The sequence below is a fragment of the Lipotes vexillifer genome, unplaced genomic scaffold, assembly GCF_000442215.2.
Source record: "Lipotes vexillifer unplaced genomic scaffold, Lipotes_vexillifer_v1.1 scaffold1706, whole genome shotgun sequence".
Classification (NCBI taxonomy): domain Eukaryota; kingdom Metazoa; phylum Chordata; class Mammalia; order Artiodactyla; family Lipotidae; genus Lipotes; species Lipotes vexillifer.
The window spans coordinates 395,135-412,094 of record NW_006772773.1 but is presented as its reverse complement, the minus strand read 5'-3'; the positions used below and the strand labels follow the sequence as shown (position 1 = coordinate 412,094).

At 40.8% G+C, this 16,960-nt stretch overlaps 1 protein-coding gene across 1 annotated transcript in view; it reads right to left on the bottom strand.

The window, feature by feature from the left end:
• Positions 1–423: 423 nt before the first annotated feature.
• The window catches only part of CPLANE1 (ciliogenesis and planar polarity effector complex subunit 1), a 128,388-nt gene continuing 111,851 nt past the window's right edge, over positions 424–16,960 (bottom strand). The window contains exons 50-51 of the mRNA XM_007447916.1: positions 1,110–1,282; positions 424–597 (exon numbers count right to left, since the gene is read on the bottom strand). Coding sequence (XP_007447978.1) covers positions 424–597; positions 1,110–1,282 — 347 coding nt within the window. The remainder of the gene's footprint in view (positions 598–1,109; positions 1,283–16,960) is intronic.

Genomic DNA, 16,960 nt, shown 5'->3' with positions numbered 1-16,960 from the left:
TTCTTCACCTCAATGAAAGAATTTTTTTTTCCTATCAGGTTTACCCAGCTAAGGTTGTTTCTTAAAACTCAGGGGGTAAAGGATGAGGCAAGACAGAAGATTTTTATTGAAAGAAGCTTAAATATTATACAAGCTTGGCTTGAAAGGTACTGTTTATTTCATCATTTAAAAAATTATACCTAAAGATAAGTCAAATGCAAAAACATATAACACACCTATAGTTAACCCCTTTCCCTTGAAGGCAAACTTATTGAGAAATGTTTATTTTTCCTCTTAAAATGTCTAATCCAGGTAATAATATGCCTGCAGGTGGTAAATTCACATTGCTTCTTTCATTGCTTCTCTCCCTTAAACCCACAAATCTTTCAGAACTACAACACTGAGTTGCTGGCCTTTGCGTGGAAGCAGAGTGACATTCAGGTCTTACAGGTCCAGGGCCCAGTGGACAGACGGGCTCTTGTCCTCCACACCGGCCACCATATCTTCGACGGCATCCCAGTCAAGCTTGCTGAGGATGCTGCCCGTGCTCTCAGACAAGGTGTCCGTGCCAACCACCCCAAAAGGAGGCTCTGGCTTTTCTTCAGTTGGTGATGAGTCCTATCAAATTGAGAAAGACAGTAAGTTGTGGTCCTAGCCTGAGAAAAAATAAATGGAACATGAACTAAATTTTCCAAAGATTCTAGAGCTGCTCATCCACAGAACACTGAAGGAAATATGAAGGGAACCAGGGCTGTGGTTGCCCAGCACATCTAGATTGGCAATGGGCTGAATGAACATCACCTGACACAAGATGCTGGCACCAGGTCTGAAGAGTGGACAGAATAGATTTTTATATCTATAGTACAATGATCTGTTCTTACATTTTTGTTGTTGTGTCTTCTTTTTTGGGTCTTTTTTTTTTTTTAGGGTAAAAAGAAAATACACAGTCAAGGAAAATTCTGAACGATAAGTGCTGGAAGCACTAAGCCAAGTGTAGATGCTTTGAATCACTACTTCAAATGGACCTAATAATCTTTCAGTGTGTCTACATCCCACTAAATAAATAAACCAAAAAACCCTACAGAACACAAGGAACCACTAGGCAAACTGGAACCTGGAACAACATGTACCTGTAGAAGGGAACTGTGACTCTCATACAGAATCGCACGGATCTCTGAAGGTACCATCCAGGGGCTCACCACAGTCTCCTCTCTCTCATACTCTAAACATACCTCCTTGGTTTGAGGTGCAAGACCTGCACTTGTGTGATTTTCTGTACACTGCAGACAGGGAGCATTAGACCCTTTCAAGGGAAAAGAACAATGCATACATTAGGACTGATTCATTTATAAGTTTGTTACTTACAGTGACTTTTATAATCAAACCCAAGGCAGTCACACCTTACCTAATATTTAAATCACAAGGTCTGGATATGGCTGGCTTTAGGGTTCTAACAATTCCTGTTCTGTCTGTGTGAGAGAAGGAAACTGAATTCTGGCCACCTCTTTTGTTTTGTTTTAGTTTTTATTTTATAGGAGTACAGCTGATTAAAAATGTTGTGTTAGTTTCAGGTGTACAGCAAAGTGATTTAGTTATACATATACATGTATCTATTCTTTTTCAGGTTCTTTTCCCATTTAGGTTATTACAGAATATTCAGCAGAGTTCCCTGTGCTATAGTAGGTCCTTGTTGGTTATCTATTTTAAATATAGCAAGCGTGTATACGTCAATCCCAAACTCCCAATCTATCCCTCCCCCCCCCACCCTTCTCCCCTGGTAACCATAAGTTCGTTCTCTAAGTCCGTGAGTCTGTTTTGTAAGTAAGTTCATTTCTATCATTTTTTTTTAGTTTCCACATATAAGCGCTATCATATGATATTTGTCTTTCTCTGTCAGATGTACTTTGCTCAGTATGATAATCTCCAGGTCCATCCATGTTGCTGCAAATGGCATTATTTCATTCTTTTTTTTTTTTTTTTTTTTTTTTTTTGCAGTACGTGGGCCTCTCACTGTTGTGGCCTCTCCTGTTGCGGAGCACAGGCTCCGGACGTGCAGGCACAGCAGCCATGGCTCACGGGCCTAGCCGCTCCGTGGCATGTGGGATCTTCCCGGACCAGGGCACGAACCCATGTTCCCTGCATCGGCAGGCAAACTCTCAACCACTGAGCCACCAGGGAAGCCCTATTTCATTCTTTTTAATGGCTGAGTAATATTCCATTGTATATATGTACCACATCTTCTTTATCCATTCTTCTGTTGATGGACATTTAGGTTGCTTCCATGTCTTGGCTATTGTAAACAGCACTGCAATGAACACTGTGGTACACGTATCCTTTTGAACCATGGTTTTCTCCAGATATATGCCCAGGAGTGGGATTGCTGGATCATATCGTAGCTCTATTTTTAGTAACCTCCATACTGTTCTCCATAGTGGATATATGAATTTACATTCCCACCAACATTCCTTTTCTCCACACCCTCTCCAGCATTTATTGTTTGTAGACTTTTCGACAATGGCCATTTTCACTGGTGTGAGATGATATCTCATTGTAGTTTTGATTTGCAATTTTCTAATAATTAGCAATGTTGAGCATCTTTTCATGTGTCTCTTGGCCATCTGTATATCTTCTTTGGAGGAATGTCTATTTAGGTCTTCTGCCCACTTTTTGATTGGGTTTTTTTTTTTTTTTGATATTGATGAGCTGCATGAGCTATTTGTAAAATTTGGAGATTAATCCCTTGTTGGTCACATTGTTTGCAAAAATTTTCTCCCATTCTGTGGGTTGTCTTTTGGTTTTGTTTATGGTTTCTTTTGCTGTGCAAGTTTTTGAGTTTAATGAGGTCCCACTGGTTTATTTTTGTTCTTATTTCCATTATTACTCTAGGAGATGGATCAAAAAAGATATTACTGTGATTTACCTCAAAGAGTGTTCTGCCTATGTTTTCCTCTAAGAGTTTTATAGTATCTGGTCTTAATTTAGGTCTTTTTAATCCATTTTGAGTTTATTTTTGTGTATGGTGTTAGGGAGTGTTCTAATTTCATTTTTTTACATGTAGCTGTCCAGTTTTCCCGGCATCATTTATTGAAGAGATTGTCTTTTCTTCACTGTGTAGTCTTGCCTCCTTTGTCATAGATTAATTGACCATAGGTGTGTGGGTTTATCTCTGGATTTTCTATACTGTTTCATTGATCTGCATTTCTGATTTTGTGCCAGTACCATACTGTTTTGATTACTGTAGCTTTGTAGTGTCGTCTGAAGTCAGGGAGCCTGATTCCTCCAATTCTGTTTTGCTTTCTCAAGATTGCTTTGGCTATTTGGGGTCATTTTTGTGTTTCCATACAAATTGTAAAATTTTCTGTTCTAGTTCTGTGAAAAATACCATTGGTAATTTGATAGGGATTGCATTGAATCTGTAGATTGCCTTGGGTAGTACAGTCATTTTGACAATATTGATTCTTCCAATCCAAGAACATGGTATATCTTTCCATCTATTTGCATCACCTTTGCTTTCCTTTCATCAGCATCTTATAATAGTTTTCATAGTACAGATCTTTTTGCCTCCACAGGTAGGTTTATTCCTAGGTATTTTATTCTTTTTGACGTGACGGTAAATGGGATTGTTTCCTTGATTTCTTGTTCTGATTTTTTCATTGCTAGTGTAGAGGAATGCCAGAGATTTCTGTGCATTAATTTTGTATCCTGCAACTTTACCAAATTCATTGATGAGCTCTAATAGTTTCCTGGTAGCATCTTTAGGATTTTTTATGTATAGTATCATGTCATCTGCGAACAGTGACAGTTTTATTTCTTCCTTTCCAATTTGCATTCCTTTTCCTTTTCGTCTCTGATTGCTAGAACGTTCAAAACTATATTGAATAAAAGTGGTGAGAGTGGACAACCTTGTCTTGTTCCTGATCTTAGAGGGAATACTTTCAGCTTTTCACCATTTTGTGTGATGTTAGCTGTGGGTTTGTCATATATGGCGTTTATTATGTTGAGGTATGTTCCCTCAATGCCCACTTTCTGGAGAGTTTTTATCATAAGTGGGTGTTGAATTTTGTCAAAAGCTTTTTTTTTTTTTTTACATCTCTATTGCAGTATAATTGCTTTACAATGGTGTCTTAGTTTCTGCTTTATAACAAAGTGAATCAGTTATACATATACATATGTTCCCATGCTCACGGGCCCAGCTGCTCCATGGCACGTGGGATCTTCCTGGACTGGGGCACAAACCCATGTCCCCTGCATCGGCAGGCAGACTCTCAACCACTGCGCCACCAGGGAAGCCCTGTCAAAAGCTTTTTCTGCATCTATTGAGGTGATCATATAGTTTTTATTCTTCAATTTGTTGATATGGTGTAGCACACTGATTTGCAGATACTGAAAAATCCTTTCATCTTTTGAAAATATCCCACTTGACCATGGTGTATGATCCTTTTAATGTACTGCTGGATTTGAGGTTTTTCGTTTGTTTTTTGTTTTATTTGGCTGCATTGGGTCTTAGTTGCAGCAGGTGGAATCTTCACTGCAGCATGCAGGATCTTTGTGGTGTGCGGGCTCTTCGTTGTGGTGTGCAGGCTTCTCTCTAGTTGTGGTGCATGGACTCCAGAGAGTGTTGGCTCAGTAGCTGTGGTGCACGGGCTCATGAGTTGCAGTGTATGGGCCCAGAACGTGCAGGCTCAGAAGTTGCAGGGCGTGGGCTCTAGAGTGCAAGGACTCTCGGTAGTGGTGGCACAGGGCTCACTAGTGGCATGTGGGCTCTAGAGCACACGGGCTCAGTAGTCACCATGAATGGGCTTACTTGCCCTGTGGCATGTGGGATCTTAGTTCCCTGACCAGAGATTGAACCTGCGTCACCTGCACTGGAAGGCGGATTCTTAACCACTGGATCACCAGGGAAGTCCCTGGATTTCGTTTGTTCAGGATTTTTGCATCTATATTCATCAGTGATATTGGCCTGTAATTTTCGTTCTGTGAGTGGTATCTTTGTCTACTTTTGGTATCAGGGTGACACTGGCCTCATAGAATCAGTTTGGGAGTATTCCTTCATCTACAATTTTTTGGAATAGTTTCAGAAGGATAGGTGTTAACTCTTCTCTGATAGAATTCACCTGTGAAGCCATTTGGTCCTGGACTTTTGTGTGCTGGAAGTTTTTTAATTGCTGTTTCAATTTCAGGGCTTGTATTTGGTTTATTCATATTTCCATTTCTTCCTGGTTCAGTTTTGGGAGATTGTACCTTTCTAAGAGTTTGTCCATTTTTTCCAGGTTGTGCATTTTATTGGATAGAATTGCTTGTAGTAGTTCCTCTGTATTTCTGTGGTGTCTGCTGTAACTTTTTTCATTTCTAATTTTATTGATTTGAGCCCTCTCTTTTTTTCTTGATGAGTCTGGCTAAATATTTATCAATTTTGTTTATTTTCTCAAAGAATAAGCTTTTGGTTTCATTGATCTTTGCTATTGTTTTCTTTGTTTCTATTTATTTCTGCTCTGATTTTTATGATTTCTTTCCTTCTACTAACTTTGGGTTTTGTTTGTTCTTCTTTCTCTAGTTGCTTTAGGTGTAAGGTTAGGTTGTTTACTTGACATTTTTCTTGTTCCTGAGGTAAGATTGTATTGCTATAAACTTCCCTCTCAGAACTGTGTCCCATAGGTTTTGGATCATGGTGCTTTCACTGTCTTTTGTCTCCAGGTATTTTTTGATTTCCTCTTTGATTTCTTCAGTGATCCATGTTGTTTACTATTATATTATTTAGCTTCCACATTTGTGTTTTTTACAGTTTTTTCCTTGTAGTTGATTCTAATCTCATAGCGTTGGGGTCAGAAAAGATGGTTGACATGATTTCAGTTTTCTTAAATTTACCGAGGCTCGCTTTGTGGCCCAGCATGTGACCAATCCTAGAGAATATTCCATGTGCACTTAAGAATGTGTATTCTGCTGCTTTTGGATGGAATGCTCTATAAATATCATCAATTACGTCCATCTGGTCTAATGTGTCATTTAAGGCCTCTGTTTCCCTATTAATTTTAGGTCTGAACGATCTGTCCACTGATTGGAGTGGGGTATTAAAAGTCCCACACTTTTTTTTTTTTTTTTTTGTGGTACGCTGGCCTCTCCCGTTGCGGAGCACAGGCTCCAGATGCACAGGCTCAGCAGCCATGGCTCACGGGCCCAGCCACTCTGTGGCATGTGGGATCTTCCCAGACCGGGGAACGAACTCGTGTCCCCTGCATCAGCAGGCGGACTCTCAACCACTGTACCACCAGGGAAGCCCTAAAAGTCCCACACTATTATTGTGTTACTGTTGATTTCTCTTTTTATGGCTGTTAGCATTTGCCTTATATACTGAGGTGCTTCTATGTTGGGTGCATATAAGATCGTTATATCTTCTTCCTGGATTGATCCCTTGATCATTATGTATTGTCCTTCTTTGTCTCTTGAAACAGTCTTTAAAGTCAACTTTGTCTTATATATATGAGTATTGCTACTCCAGCTTTCTTTTGATTTCCATTTGACTGTAATACTTTCCATCCCCTCACTTTCAGTCTGTATGTGTCCCTAGATCTGAAGTGCATCTCTTGTAGACAGCACATGTATAGGTCTTGTTTTTTTTTGTATCTATTCAGCCAATCTATATCTTTTGATTGGAGCATTTAATCCATTTATGTTTAAGGTAATTACTGATATGTATGTTCTTGTTGCCATCTTGTTAATTGTTTTGGATTTGTTTTTGTAGGTCTTTTTTCTTCGCTTACTCTTTTGTTCTCTTTTGACTACCTTTCATGTTGTGTTTGGATTCCTTTTTTCTTTTTTGTATATCATCTATTGTAGATTTTTGGTTTGCAATTACCAAGAGGTTTTGATACAGCAGTCTACATAAACAGGATAGTTTTAACTTGCTGCTCATTTAATTTCAAATTCATTTCCAATATCGTCTATTTGTACTCTCCTCACGATTGCTGGTTTTGGTATCATACTTGTGTGTGGATGACTTCCTACCTTTACTGTATGTTTGCCTTTACTGGTTAGCATTTCTATTCATAATTTTCTTGTTTCTATTTGTGGCCTTTTCTTTTCCACCTAGAGAGAAGTTCCTTTAGCATTCGTTGCAAAGCTGGTCTGGTAGTGCTGAATTCTCTTAGCTTTTGCTTGTCTGTAAAGCTTTTCATTTCTCCATTGAATCTGAGTGAGAGCCTTGCTGGGTAGAGTGTTCTTGGTTGAAGGTTCTTCCCGTTCATCACTTTAAATATATCATGCAACCCCCTTCTGGCCTGCATACTTTCTGCTGAGGAATCAGCTGACAACCTTTTGGGAATTCCCTTGTATGTTATTTGTTGGGTTTTTTTTTTGTTGCTTTTAATATTTTTTCTTTGTCTTTAATTTTTGTCAGTTTGATGACTATGTGTCTTAGCATGTTCCTCCTTGCGTTTATCCTGCCTGGGACTCTCTGGGCTTCCTTGGACTTCTATGACTGTTTCCCTTCCCATGTTAGGGAAGTTTTCAGCTATTATCTCTCCAAATATTTTCTCAGGTCCTTTCTCTCCCTCTCCTCCTTCTGGGACCCCTATAATGTGAATGTTGGTGCATTTAATGTTGTCCCAAAGGTCTCTTAGGCTCTCATCATTTCTTTACATTCTTTTTTCTTTATTCTATTCTGCAGCAGTGATTTCCACCATTCTGTCTTATGGCTCACTTGTCCATTCTTCTGTCTCAGTTATTCTGCTACTGATTCCTTCCAGTGTATTTTTCATTTCAGTTATTGTATTGTTCATCTCTGTTTCTTCTTGAGTTATTGTAGGTCTTTGTTAAACATTTCTTGTAACTTCTCTATCTGTGCCTCCATTCTTTTTCCAAGAACTTGGATAATCTTTTCTATTATTACTCTGAATTCTTACTCATGTAGATTGCCTGTCTCCACTTCACTTAGTTGTTCTTCTGGGTTTTTATTTTGTTCCTTCATCTGGGACATATTCCTCTGCTGTCTCATTTTGTCTAACTAACTTTCTGTGATGTGGTTTCCGTTCTGCAGGCTGCAGGGTGGTAGTTCTTGCTTCTGCTGTCTGCCCCCTGGTGGGTGATGCTAAGAGGCTTGTGCAGGCTTCCTGGTGGGAGGGACTGGCTCCAGACCACTGGTGGGTGGAGCTGGGTCTTGTCCCTCTGGTGGGCAGGGCCGTATCAAGGGGTGTGTTTCGTGGGTAGCCATGTGCTCAGGAAGACTTTAAGCAGCTGTCTGCTGATGGGTGGGGTGGGGCTGTGCCCATCCCTGTTGATTGTTTGGCCTGAGGTGTCCCAGCACTGGAGCCTACAGGTTGTTGTTGGGTGGGGCAAGGTCTTGGAGACAAAATGGCAGCCTCCAGGAGTGCTCACACCAAAGAATACTCCCCAGAACCACCGTGTCTTGTCACCTCACTAAGCCACAGCTGCCCCACCACCACCTCTGCAGGAGACACTCCAATACGAGCAGGTAGGTCTGGCCCAGGCTCTTATGAGGTCACTGCTTCTTTCCCTGGGTCCTGGTGCGCACAAGACCTTGTGTGTACCCTCCAATAGAGGAGTTTCTGTTTCTCCAAGTCTTGTGGAATTCCTGCAGTCAAACTCCACTAGCCTTCAAAGCCAGATTCTCTGGGGGCTCCTACTCCAGTTGCCAGACCCCCAGGCTGGGGAGCCTGACGTGGGGCTCAGAACTTTCACTGTTGTGGGAGAGCTTCTGTGGCATAATTATTTTCCATTTTGTGGGATTTGATTTTATTGCAATTGTGCCCCTCCTACTGTCTCACTGTGGCTTCTTTGGATGTAGGATATCCTTTATGGTAGGTTCCAGTGGGTTGTTTTTTTTTTGTCTATGGTTGTTCAGAAGCTGTTATTTTGATGCTTTCCTAAGAAGGGGTGAGCTCACATTCTTCTCTGCCATCTTGACTCCATCTCCTCTGGCCACCTCTTTTGATTTTAAAAGTAATGGTAACCGAGATTGGTTCGAGATGGCGGAGTAGAAGGACGTGTGCTCATTCCCTCTTGCAAGAGCACAGAAATCACAACTAACTGCTGAACAATCATCAACAGGAAGACACTGGAACTCACCAAAAAAGATACCCCATATCCAAAGACAAAGGAGAAGGTGCAATGAGACGGTAGGAGAGGTGCAATCACAAACAACTTGTGGGTGGGCAACTCACAAACTGGAGAACAATTATACCACAGAAGTCCACCCACTGGAGTGAAGGTTCTGAGCCGCACGTCAGTCTTCCCAACCTGGGGGTCTGGCAACAGGAGGAGGAATTCCCAGAGGATCGACTTTGAAGTCTAGCGGGATTTGATTCCAGGACTTCAACAGGAATGGGGGAAACAGACTCCACTCCAGGAGGGCATAAAGTAGTGTGTGCACCAGGACCCCGGGGGAAGGAGCAGTGACCCCCTAGGAGACTGAATCAGACCTACCTGCTAGTGTTCGAGGGTCTCCTGCAGAGGCGGTGGACAGCTGTGGCTCACCGTGAGGACACGGACACTGGCAGCAGAAGTTCTGGGAAGTACTGCTTGGCATTAGCCCTCCTGGAGTTCGCCATTAGCCCCATTAAAGAGCCTGTAGGCTCCAGTGCTGGGTCACCTCAGGCCAAGCAACAGGGAGGGAACTCAGCCCCACCCATCAGCAGACAAGCGTTTTAAAGTTTTACTGATCTCTGCCCAACAGATCAACACCCAGCTCTACCCACCACCAGTCCCTCCCATCAGGAAGCTTCCACAAGCCTCTCAGACAGCCTCATCAACCAGAGGGCAGAGAGCAGAAGCAAAAAGAACTACAACCCCACAGCCTGTGGAATGAAAACCACATTCACAGAAAATTAGACAAAATGAAAAGGCAGAGGACTATGTACCAGATGAGGGAACAAGATAAAACATCACCAGAAAAAGAACTAAATAAGGTGGAGATAGGCCACCTTCCAGAAAAAGAATTCAGAATAATGAGAGTGAAGATTATCCAGGACCTTGGAAAAAGAATGGAGGCAAAGATCAAGAAGATGCAATAAATGTTTAACAAAGACCTAGAAGAATTAAAGAGCAAACACCTAGAAGAACTAGAGAACAAACAGAGATGAACAATACAATAACTGAAATGAAAATACACTAGAAGGAATCAACAGCAGAATAACTGACGCAGAAGAACGGGTAAGTGACCTGGAAGACAGAATGGTGGAATTGACGGTGGTGGAACAGAAAAAAGAATGAAAAGAGATAAAGACAGCCTAAGAGACCTCTGGGACAACATTAAACTCACCAACATTCACATTATAGGGGTCCCAGAAGGAGAAGAAAGAGAGAAAGGACCAGAGAAAATATTTGAAGAGATTATAGTCAAGAAGTTCCTTAACATGGGAAAGGAAATATCCACTCAAGTCCAGGAACTGCAGAGAGTCCCAGGCAGGATAAGCCCAAGGAGAAACACGCCAAGACACACAGTAATCAAATTGACAATAATTAGAGACAAAGAAAAATTATTAAAAGCAACAAGGGAAAAATAACATACAAGGGTACTCCCATAAGGTTAACAGATGATTTCTCAGCAGAAACTCTACAAGCCAGAAGGGAGTGGCACGATGATATATTTAAAGTGATGAAAGGGAAGAACGTACAACCAAGATTACTCTACCAGGCAAGGATCTCATTCAGATTTGAGGGAGAAATCAAAAGCTTTACAGACAAGCAAAAGCTAAGAGAATTCAGCACCACCAAAACAGCTCTACAACAAATGCTAAAGGAACTTCTTTAAGTGGGAAACATAAGACAAGAAAAGGACCTACAAAAACAAATCCAAAACAATTAAGAAAATGGTATTAGGAACAAACATATCGATAATTACCTTAAAGGTGAATGGATTAAATGCTACAACCAGAAAACACAGGCTCATTGAATGGATACAAAAACAAGACCCATATATATGCTGTCTACAAGAGACCCACTTCAGACCTAGGGACACATACAGACTGAAAGTGAGGGGATGGAAAAAGATATTCCATGTAAATGGAAATCAAAAGAAAGCTGGAGTAGCAATACTCATATCAGATAAAATAGACTATAAAATAAAGAATGGTACAAGAGACAAGGAAGAACACTACGTAATGGTCAAGGGATCAATCCAGGAAGAAGATATACAATTATAAATATATGTGCACCCAACACAGGAGCACCTCAATACATAAGGCAAATGCTAACAGCTATAAATGAGGGAATTGACAGTAACAGTAATAGTGGGGGACTTTAACACCTCACTTACACCAATGGACAGATCATCCAGATAGGAAATTAATAAGGAAACACAAGCTTTAAACGCCACAATAGACCAGACAGATTTAATTGATACTTATAGGACATTCCATCCAAAAACAGCAGATTACACTTTCGTTTTTTTATTTTTTATAAACTTATTTTTTTATTTTTGGCTGTGTTGGGTCTTCATTGCTGCACGCAGTCTTTGTCTAGTTGCAGAGAGCGGGGGCTTCTCCTCATTGAGGTGCACAGGATTCTCACTGCAGTGGCTTCTCTTTGTTGCAGAGCATGGCCTCTAGGCACACGGGCTTTAGTACGTGTGAAACATGGGTTTCAGCAGTTGAGGCTCGCGGGCTCAGTAGTTGCAGTGCACAGGCTTAGTTGCTGTGTGGCATGTGGGATCTTCCTGGACCAGGGATCGAACCGTGTCCCCTGCATTGGCAGGCAGATTCTTAACCACTGTGCCACCAGGGAAGTCCCCACACTTTCTTCTCAAGTGCACATGGAACATTCTACAGCACCAACCACATCTTGGGTCACAAATCAAGCCTTAGTAAATTTAAGAAAACTGAAATCATATCAAGCATCTTTTCCAACCACAACGCTATGAGATTAGAAATAAATTACAGGGGAAAAACATAAAAAAACCCAACACATGGAGACTAAACAATACATTACTGAATAACCCAGAGATCAGTGAAGAAATCAAAGAGGAAATAAAAAAATACCTAGAGACAAATGACAATGAAAACACAACCATCCAAAACATACGGGATGCAGCAAAAGCAAAGTTCTAAGAAGGAATTTTATAGCAATACAATCCTATCTCAAGAAATAAGAAAAATCTCAAGTAAACAATCTAACCTTACACCTAAAGGAACTAGAGAAAGAAGAACAAACAAAACCCAGTTAGTGGAAGGAAAGAAATCATAAAGATCAGGAGAAGAAATAAATGAAATAGAAACAAAGAAAACAACAGCAAAGATCAATAAAACTAAAAGCTGGTTCCCTGAAAAGATAAACAAAATTGATAAACCTTTAGCCAGACTCACCAAGGAAAAGAGGGAAAGGACTCATATCAATAAAATTAGAAATGAAAAAGGAGTAGTAACAACAGACACTGCAGAAATACAAAGCATCCTAAAAGACTACTACAAGCAACTCTATGCCAATAAAATGGACAACCTGGAAGAAATGGACAAATTCTTATAAAGGTATAATCTTACAAGACTGAACCAGGAAGAAATAGCAAATATGAACAGACCAATCACAAGTAATGAAATTGAAACTGTGATTAAAAAATCTTCCAACAAAAAAAGTCCAGGACCAGATGGCTTCACAGGTGAATTCTATCAAACATTTAGACAAGAGCTAACACCCATCTTTCTCAAACTCTTCCAAAAAATTTCAGAGGAAGGAACATTCCCAAACTTGTTCTATGAAGCTACCATCACCCTGATACCAAACCAGACAAACATATCACAAAAAAAGAAAATTACTGACCAATATCACTGCAGAATATAGATACACAAATCCTCAACAAAGTACTAGCAAACAGAATCCAACAACACATTAAAAGGATCACACACCATAATCAGGTGGGATTTATCCCAGGGATGCAAGGATTCTTCAAATCAATCAATGTGATACACCATATTAACAAATTAAAGAATAAAAAGCATATGATCATCTCAATAGATGCAGAAAAACTTTTGACAAAATGCAACACCCTTTTATGGTAAAAACTCTCCAGAAGTGGACAAAGAGGGAACCTACCTCAACATAATAAAGGCCATATACGACAAATCCACAGCAAATATCATTCTCAATGGTAAAAAACAAAGCATTTCCTCTAAGATCAGGAAGAAGACAAGGATATCCACTTTCACCACTCTTATTCAACACAGTTTTGGAAGTCCTAGCCGCAGCAATCAGAGAAGAAAAAGAAATAAAGGGAATACAAATTGGAAAAGAAGAAGTAAAACTGGCACTGTTTGCAGATGACATGATACTATACATAGATAATCCTAAAGATGCCACCAGAAAACTACTAGAGCTAATCAATGAATTTGGTAAAGTTGCAGGATACAAAATTAATGCACAGAAATCTCTGGCATTCCTATACACTAAAAATGAAAGATTAGAAAGAGAAATCAAGGAAACAACCCCATTCACCACTGCAACAAAAAGAATAAAATACCTAGGAATAAACCTACCTAAGGAGGTCAAAGACCTGTACTCAGAAAACTGTAAGACACTGATGAAAGAAATCAAAGATGACACAAACAGGGCTTCCCTGGTGGCGCAGTGGTTGAGGTGGCACATTGGCTGCCTGCCGATGCAGGGGACACGGGTTCGTGCCCCAGTACGGGAGGATCCCACGTGCCGCAGAGCGGCTGGGCCCGTGAGCCATGGACGCTGAGCCTGCGCGTCTGGAGCCTGTGCTCCGCAACGGGAGAGGCCACAACAGTCAGTGGCCCGTGTACCACACACACACAAAAAAGATGACACAAACAGATGCAGAGATATACCATGTTCTTGGGTTGGAAGAATCGATGTTGTGAAAGTGACTATACTACCTAAAGCAATCTACAGATTCAATGCAATCCCTATCAAATTACCACTGGCATTTTTTACAGAACTAGAACAAAAAATCTTAAAATTTGTATGGAGACACAAAAGACCCGGAATAGCCAAAGCAATCTTGAGGGAAGAAAACGGAGCTGGAAGAATGAGACTCCTTGACTTCAGAATCTACTACAAAACTACAGTAATCAAGACAGTATGGTACTGGCACAAAAACAGAAATATAGATCAATGGAACAGGATAGAAAACCCGGAAATAAACCCATGCACCTATGTGGTCAACTAATCTATGACAAAGGAGGCAAGGGTATATATACAGTGGAGAAAAAACAGTCTCTTCAATAAGTGGTGCTGGGAAAACTGGGCAGCTACATGTAAAGAATGAAATTAAAACACTCTCTAACACCATACACAAAAATAAACTCAAAATGGATTAAAGACCTAAATATAAGAGCAGACACAATAAAGCTCTCAGAGGAAAACACAGGAAGAACACTCTTTGACATACATCACAGCAAGATCTTTTTTGACCCACGTCCTAGAGTAATGGAAATAAAAACAAAAATAAACAAATGGGACCTAATGAAACTTAAAAGCTTTTGTATAGCAAAGGAAACTACAAACAAGACAAAAAGACAAACCTCAGAATGCGAGAAAACATTTGCAAACAAATCAGCGGACAAAGGATTAATCTCCAAAATATATAAACAGCTCATGCAGCTCAATATTAAAAAAACAAACAGCCCAATCAAAAATGGGCAGAAGACCTAAACAGACATTTCTCCAAAGAAGATATATAGATTGCCAACAAACACACGAAAAGCTGCTCAGCATCTCTAATTATTAGAGAAATGCAAATCAAAACTACAATGAGGTATCACCTCACACCAGTTAAAATGCGCATCATCAGAAAATCTACAAACAACAAGTGCTGGAGAGGGTGTGGAGAAAAGGGAACCCTCTTGCACAGTTGGTGGGAATGTAAATTGATACAGCCACTGTGGAGAACAGTATGGAGGTTCCTTAAAAAACTACAAATAGAAGTACCATATGACCCAGCAATCCCACTACTGGGCATATACACAGAGAAAACCATAATTCAAAAAGACACATGCACCCCAATGTTCATTGCCGCACTATTTACAATAGCCAGGATCATGGAAGCAACCTAAATGCCCATCGTCAGATGAATAGATAAAGAAGATGTGGTACATAAATACAATGGAATGTTACTCAGCCATAAAAAGGAATGAAATTCGGCCATTTGTAGAGACGTGGATGGACCAAGAGACTGTCATACAGAGGGAAGTAAGTCAGAAAGAGAAAAACAAATATAGTATATTAACACATATATGTGGAACCTTGAAAAATGGTACAGATGAACTGGTTTGCAAGGCAGAAATAGAGACACAGATGTAGAGAACAAACGTATGGACACCAAGGGGAGAAAGCAGGGGTGGGGTGGTGTGATGAATTGGGAGATTGGGATTGACATATATACACTAATATGTATAAAATAGATAACTAATAAAAAAGAAACAAAAACAAAACAAAACAAACAAAAAAAGCAACAGTAAACTCTCGGACAAGAGAGTCCAGGGAGGAGAGGCCACAGAAAAAAAAAAAAGGAACTCTAGAGAAGTTCCAAGTTAAAAGCTGGATGAACTCAGAGAGCTGGGCCTTCCTTGCCTCTCTCTTATGGAAAGTCTTGTGGAAGCTTCACAGGAGTGATGTTCTCAGCATCGTCACTCACGCTTCACAGCTACAATTCACCTTTGGGCACAGGCATCAAGGTAAGTACAGTAGCCACACATTATGGCCCCCTTCCTCTTTACTGAATATCAGTATTTGCTGAAAAGAAACATTCATCCCAGCTCGCGCCCACAGGCAGCTTAGCGCATCGGCCCATTCACAGCGCTTCTCTGCACGAGGCCTGGAGGAGCTGGCCCCACCTAACACACTTCATGTTCCAAAGCCAGTATTACAGCACATTCTACCCCTACTGGGTGACCTGAAGAAACACCCGAGATTGGTGTATATGTGGGGTATATGATGGGAAGTAAACTCAGGTCCCAACAAGCAGGCCTGTGGCTCCTTGAAGAGGGGAAGAAGAGGTAACAGAGTGCTAAGGTTTGGGCCACCTGGTCTTTCATCTCTCTACCAACCTCGTGCTAAGGATACCTCCCGCCCCCAAATAACAGCAGTACACATTTTGGCATTTACTATGGGCTATGCACGCTACCTACATTCAGTCCGCTGAATTACCAGAGAGCCCCAGGACCTGGTCATTGGTCTTCTTACACATCTACATCCTCCCTCGCTGACCTCATCTAGTTCCATGGCTGGAAATACCTCCATGCTGACAATTCTCAAACCTGTATCTCTAGCTTCATAGTGCAAACGGCCTTCTTGACACCTTGCCTTGGATGTGCAATAAACATCCCAATCTTAACATGTCCTAAATCAAACTGTTAATTTCTGCCCTATTCCGGGAAATGTTCTATATTCCAAATCGAATGACTTCCCCCCATTTTTATTATTATAACCCTAGTCCAAGGAATATCTCTGTGCTTGCCTGCTGCCTTCTGTTTTCTCCCACATGTTCTAAAATGTAAATTATATTATCTCCCTGCTTAATTCCCTCCAATGGAGTCCCACTGGATGCAGAGTAAAATCCAATCCAGGCAATCTATCAAGATTGCCTCTGTAGCAGGGCTTTGAACTTGCTCTTCTCTCCGCCTGGAACTGTTCTTCCTTATTGTTACATGACAAACCCCTTTTCAACATTCAGCATCTTCACTCCACTGACACCTTCTCAAAGAGACCTTCAAGGTCTCCCATATCTTATTTTTGTGCTACCGTCTGCGTTCTCCTGACTAACAGTGCCTGGTAAGTAGCAGGAGCTCAAAGGACTGCTGCAGAATAAATACTCTTCATGAAAGTCCTGTGGGGAATACTCTTAATGAAAGTCCTGTGGGGAAAGAGTTACTATCCCCATTTTGCAAACGAGGAAGGTGAGGCTTAGGGAGGTTATGTAATTTGCCCAAGATGAGAGAGATGATCTATGCCCAGAACTTGAGCTAATATGTTAACTTTCTGTTCTTTTGGGGGAGGGAAGAATAGTACTTAGAGG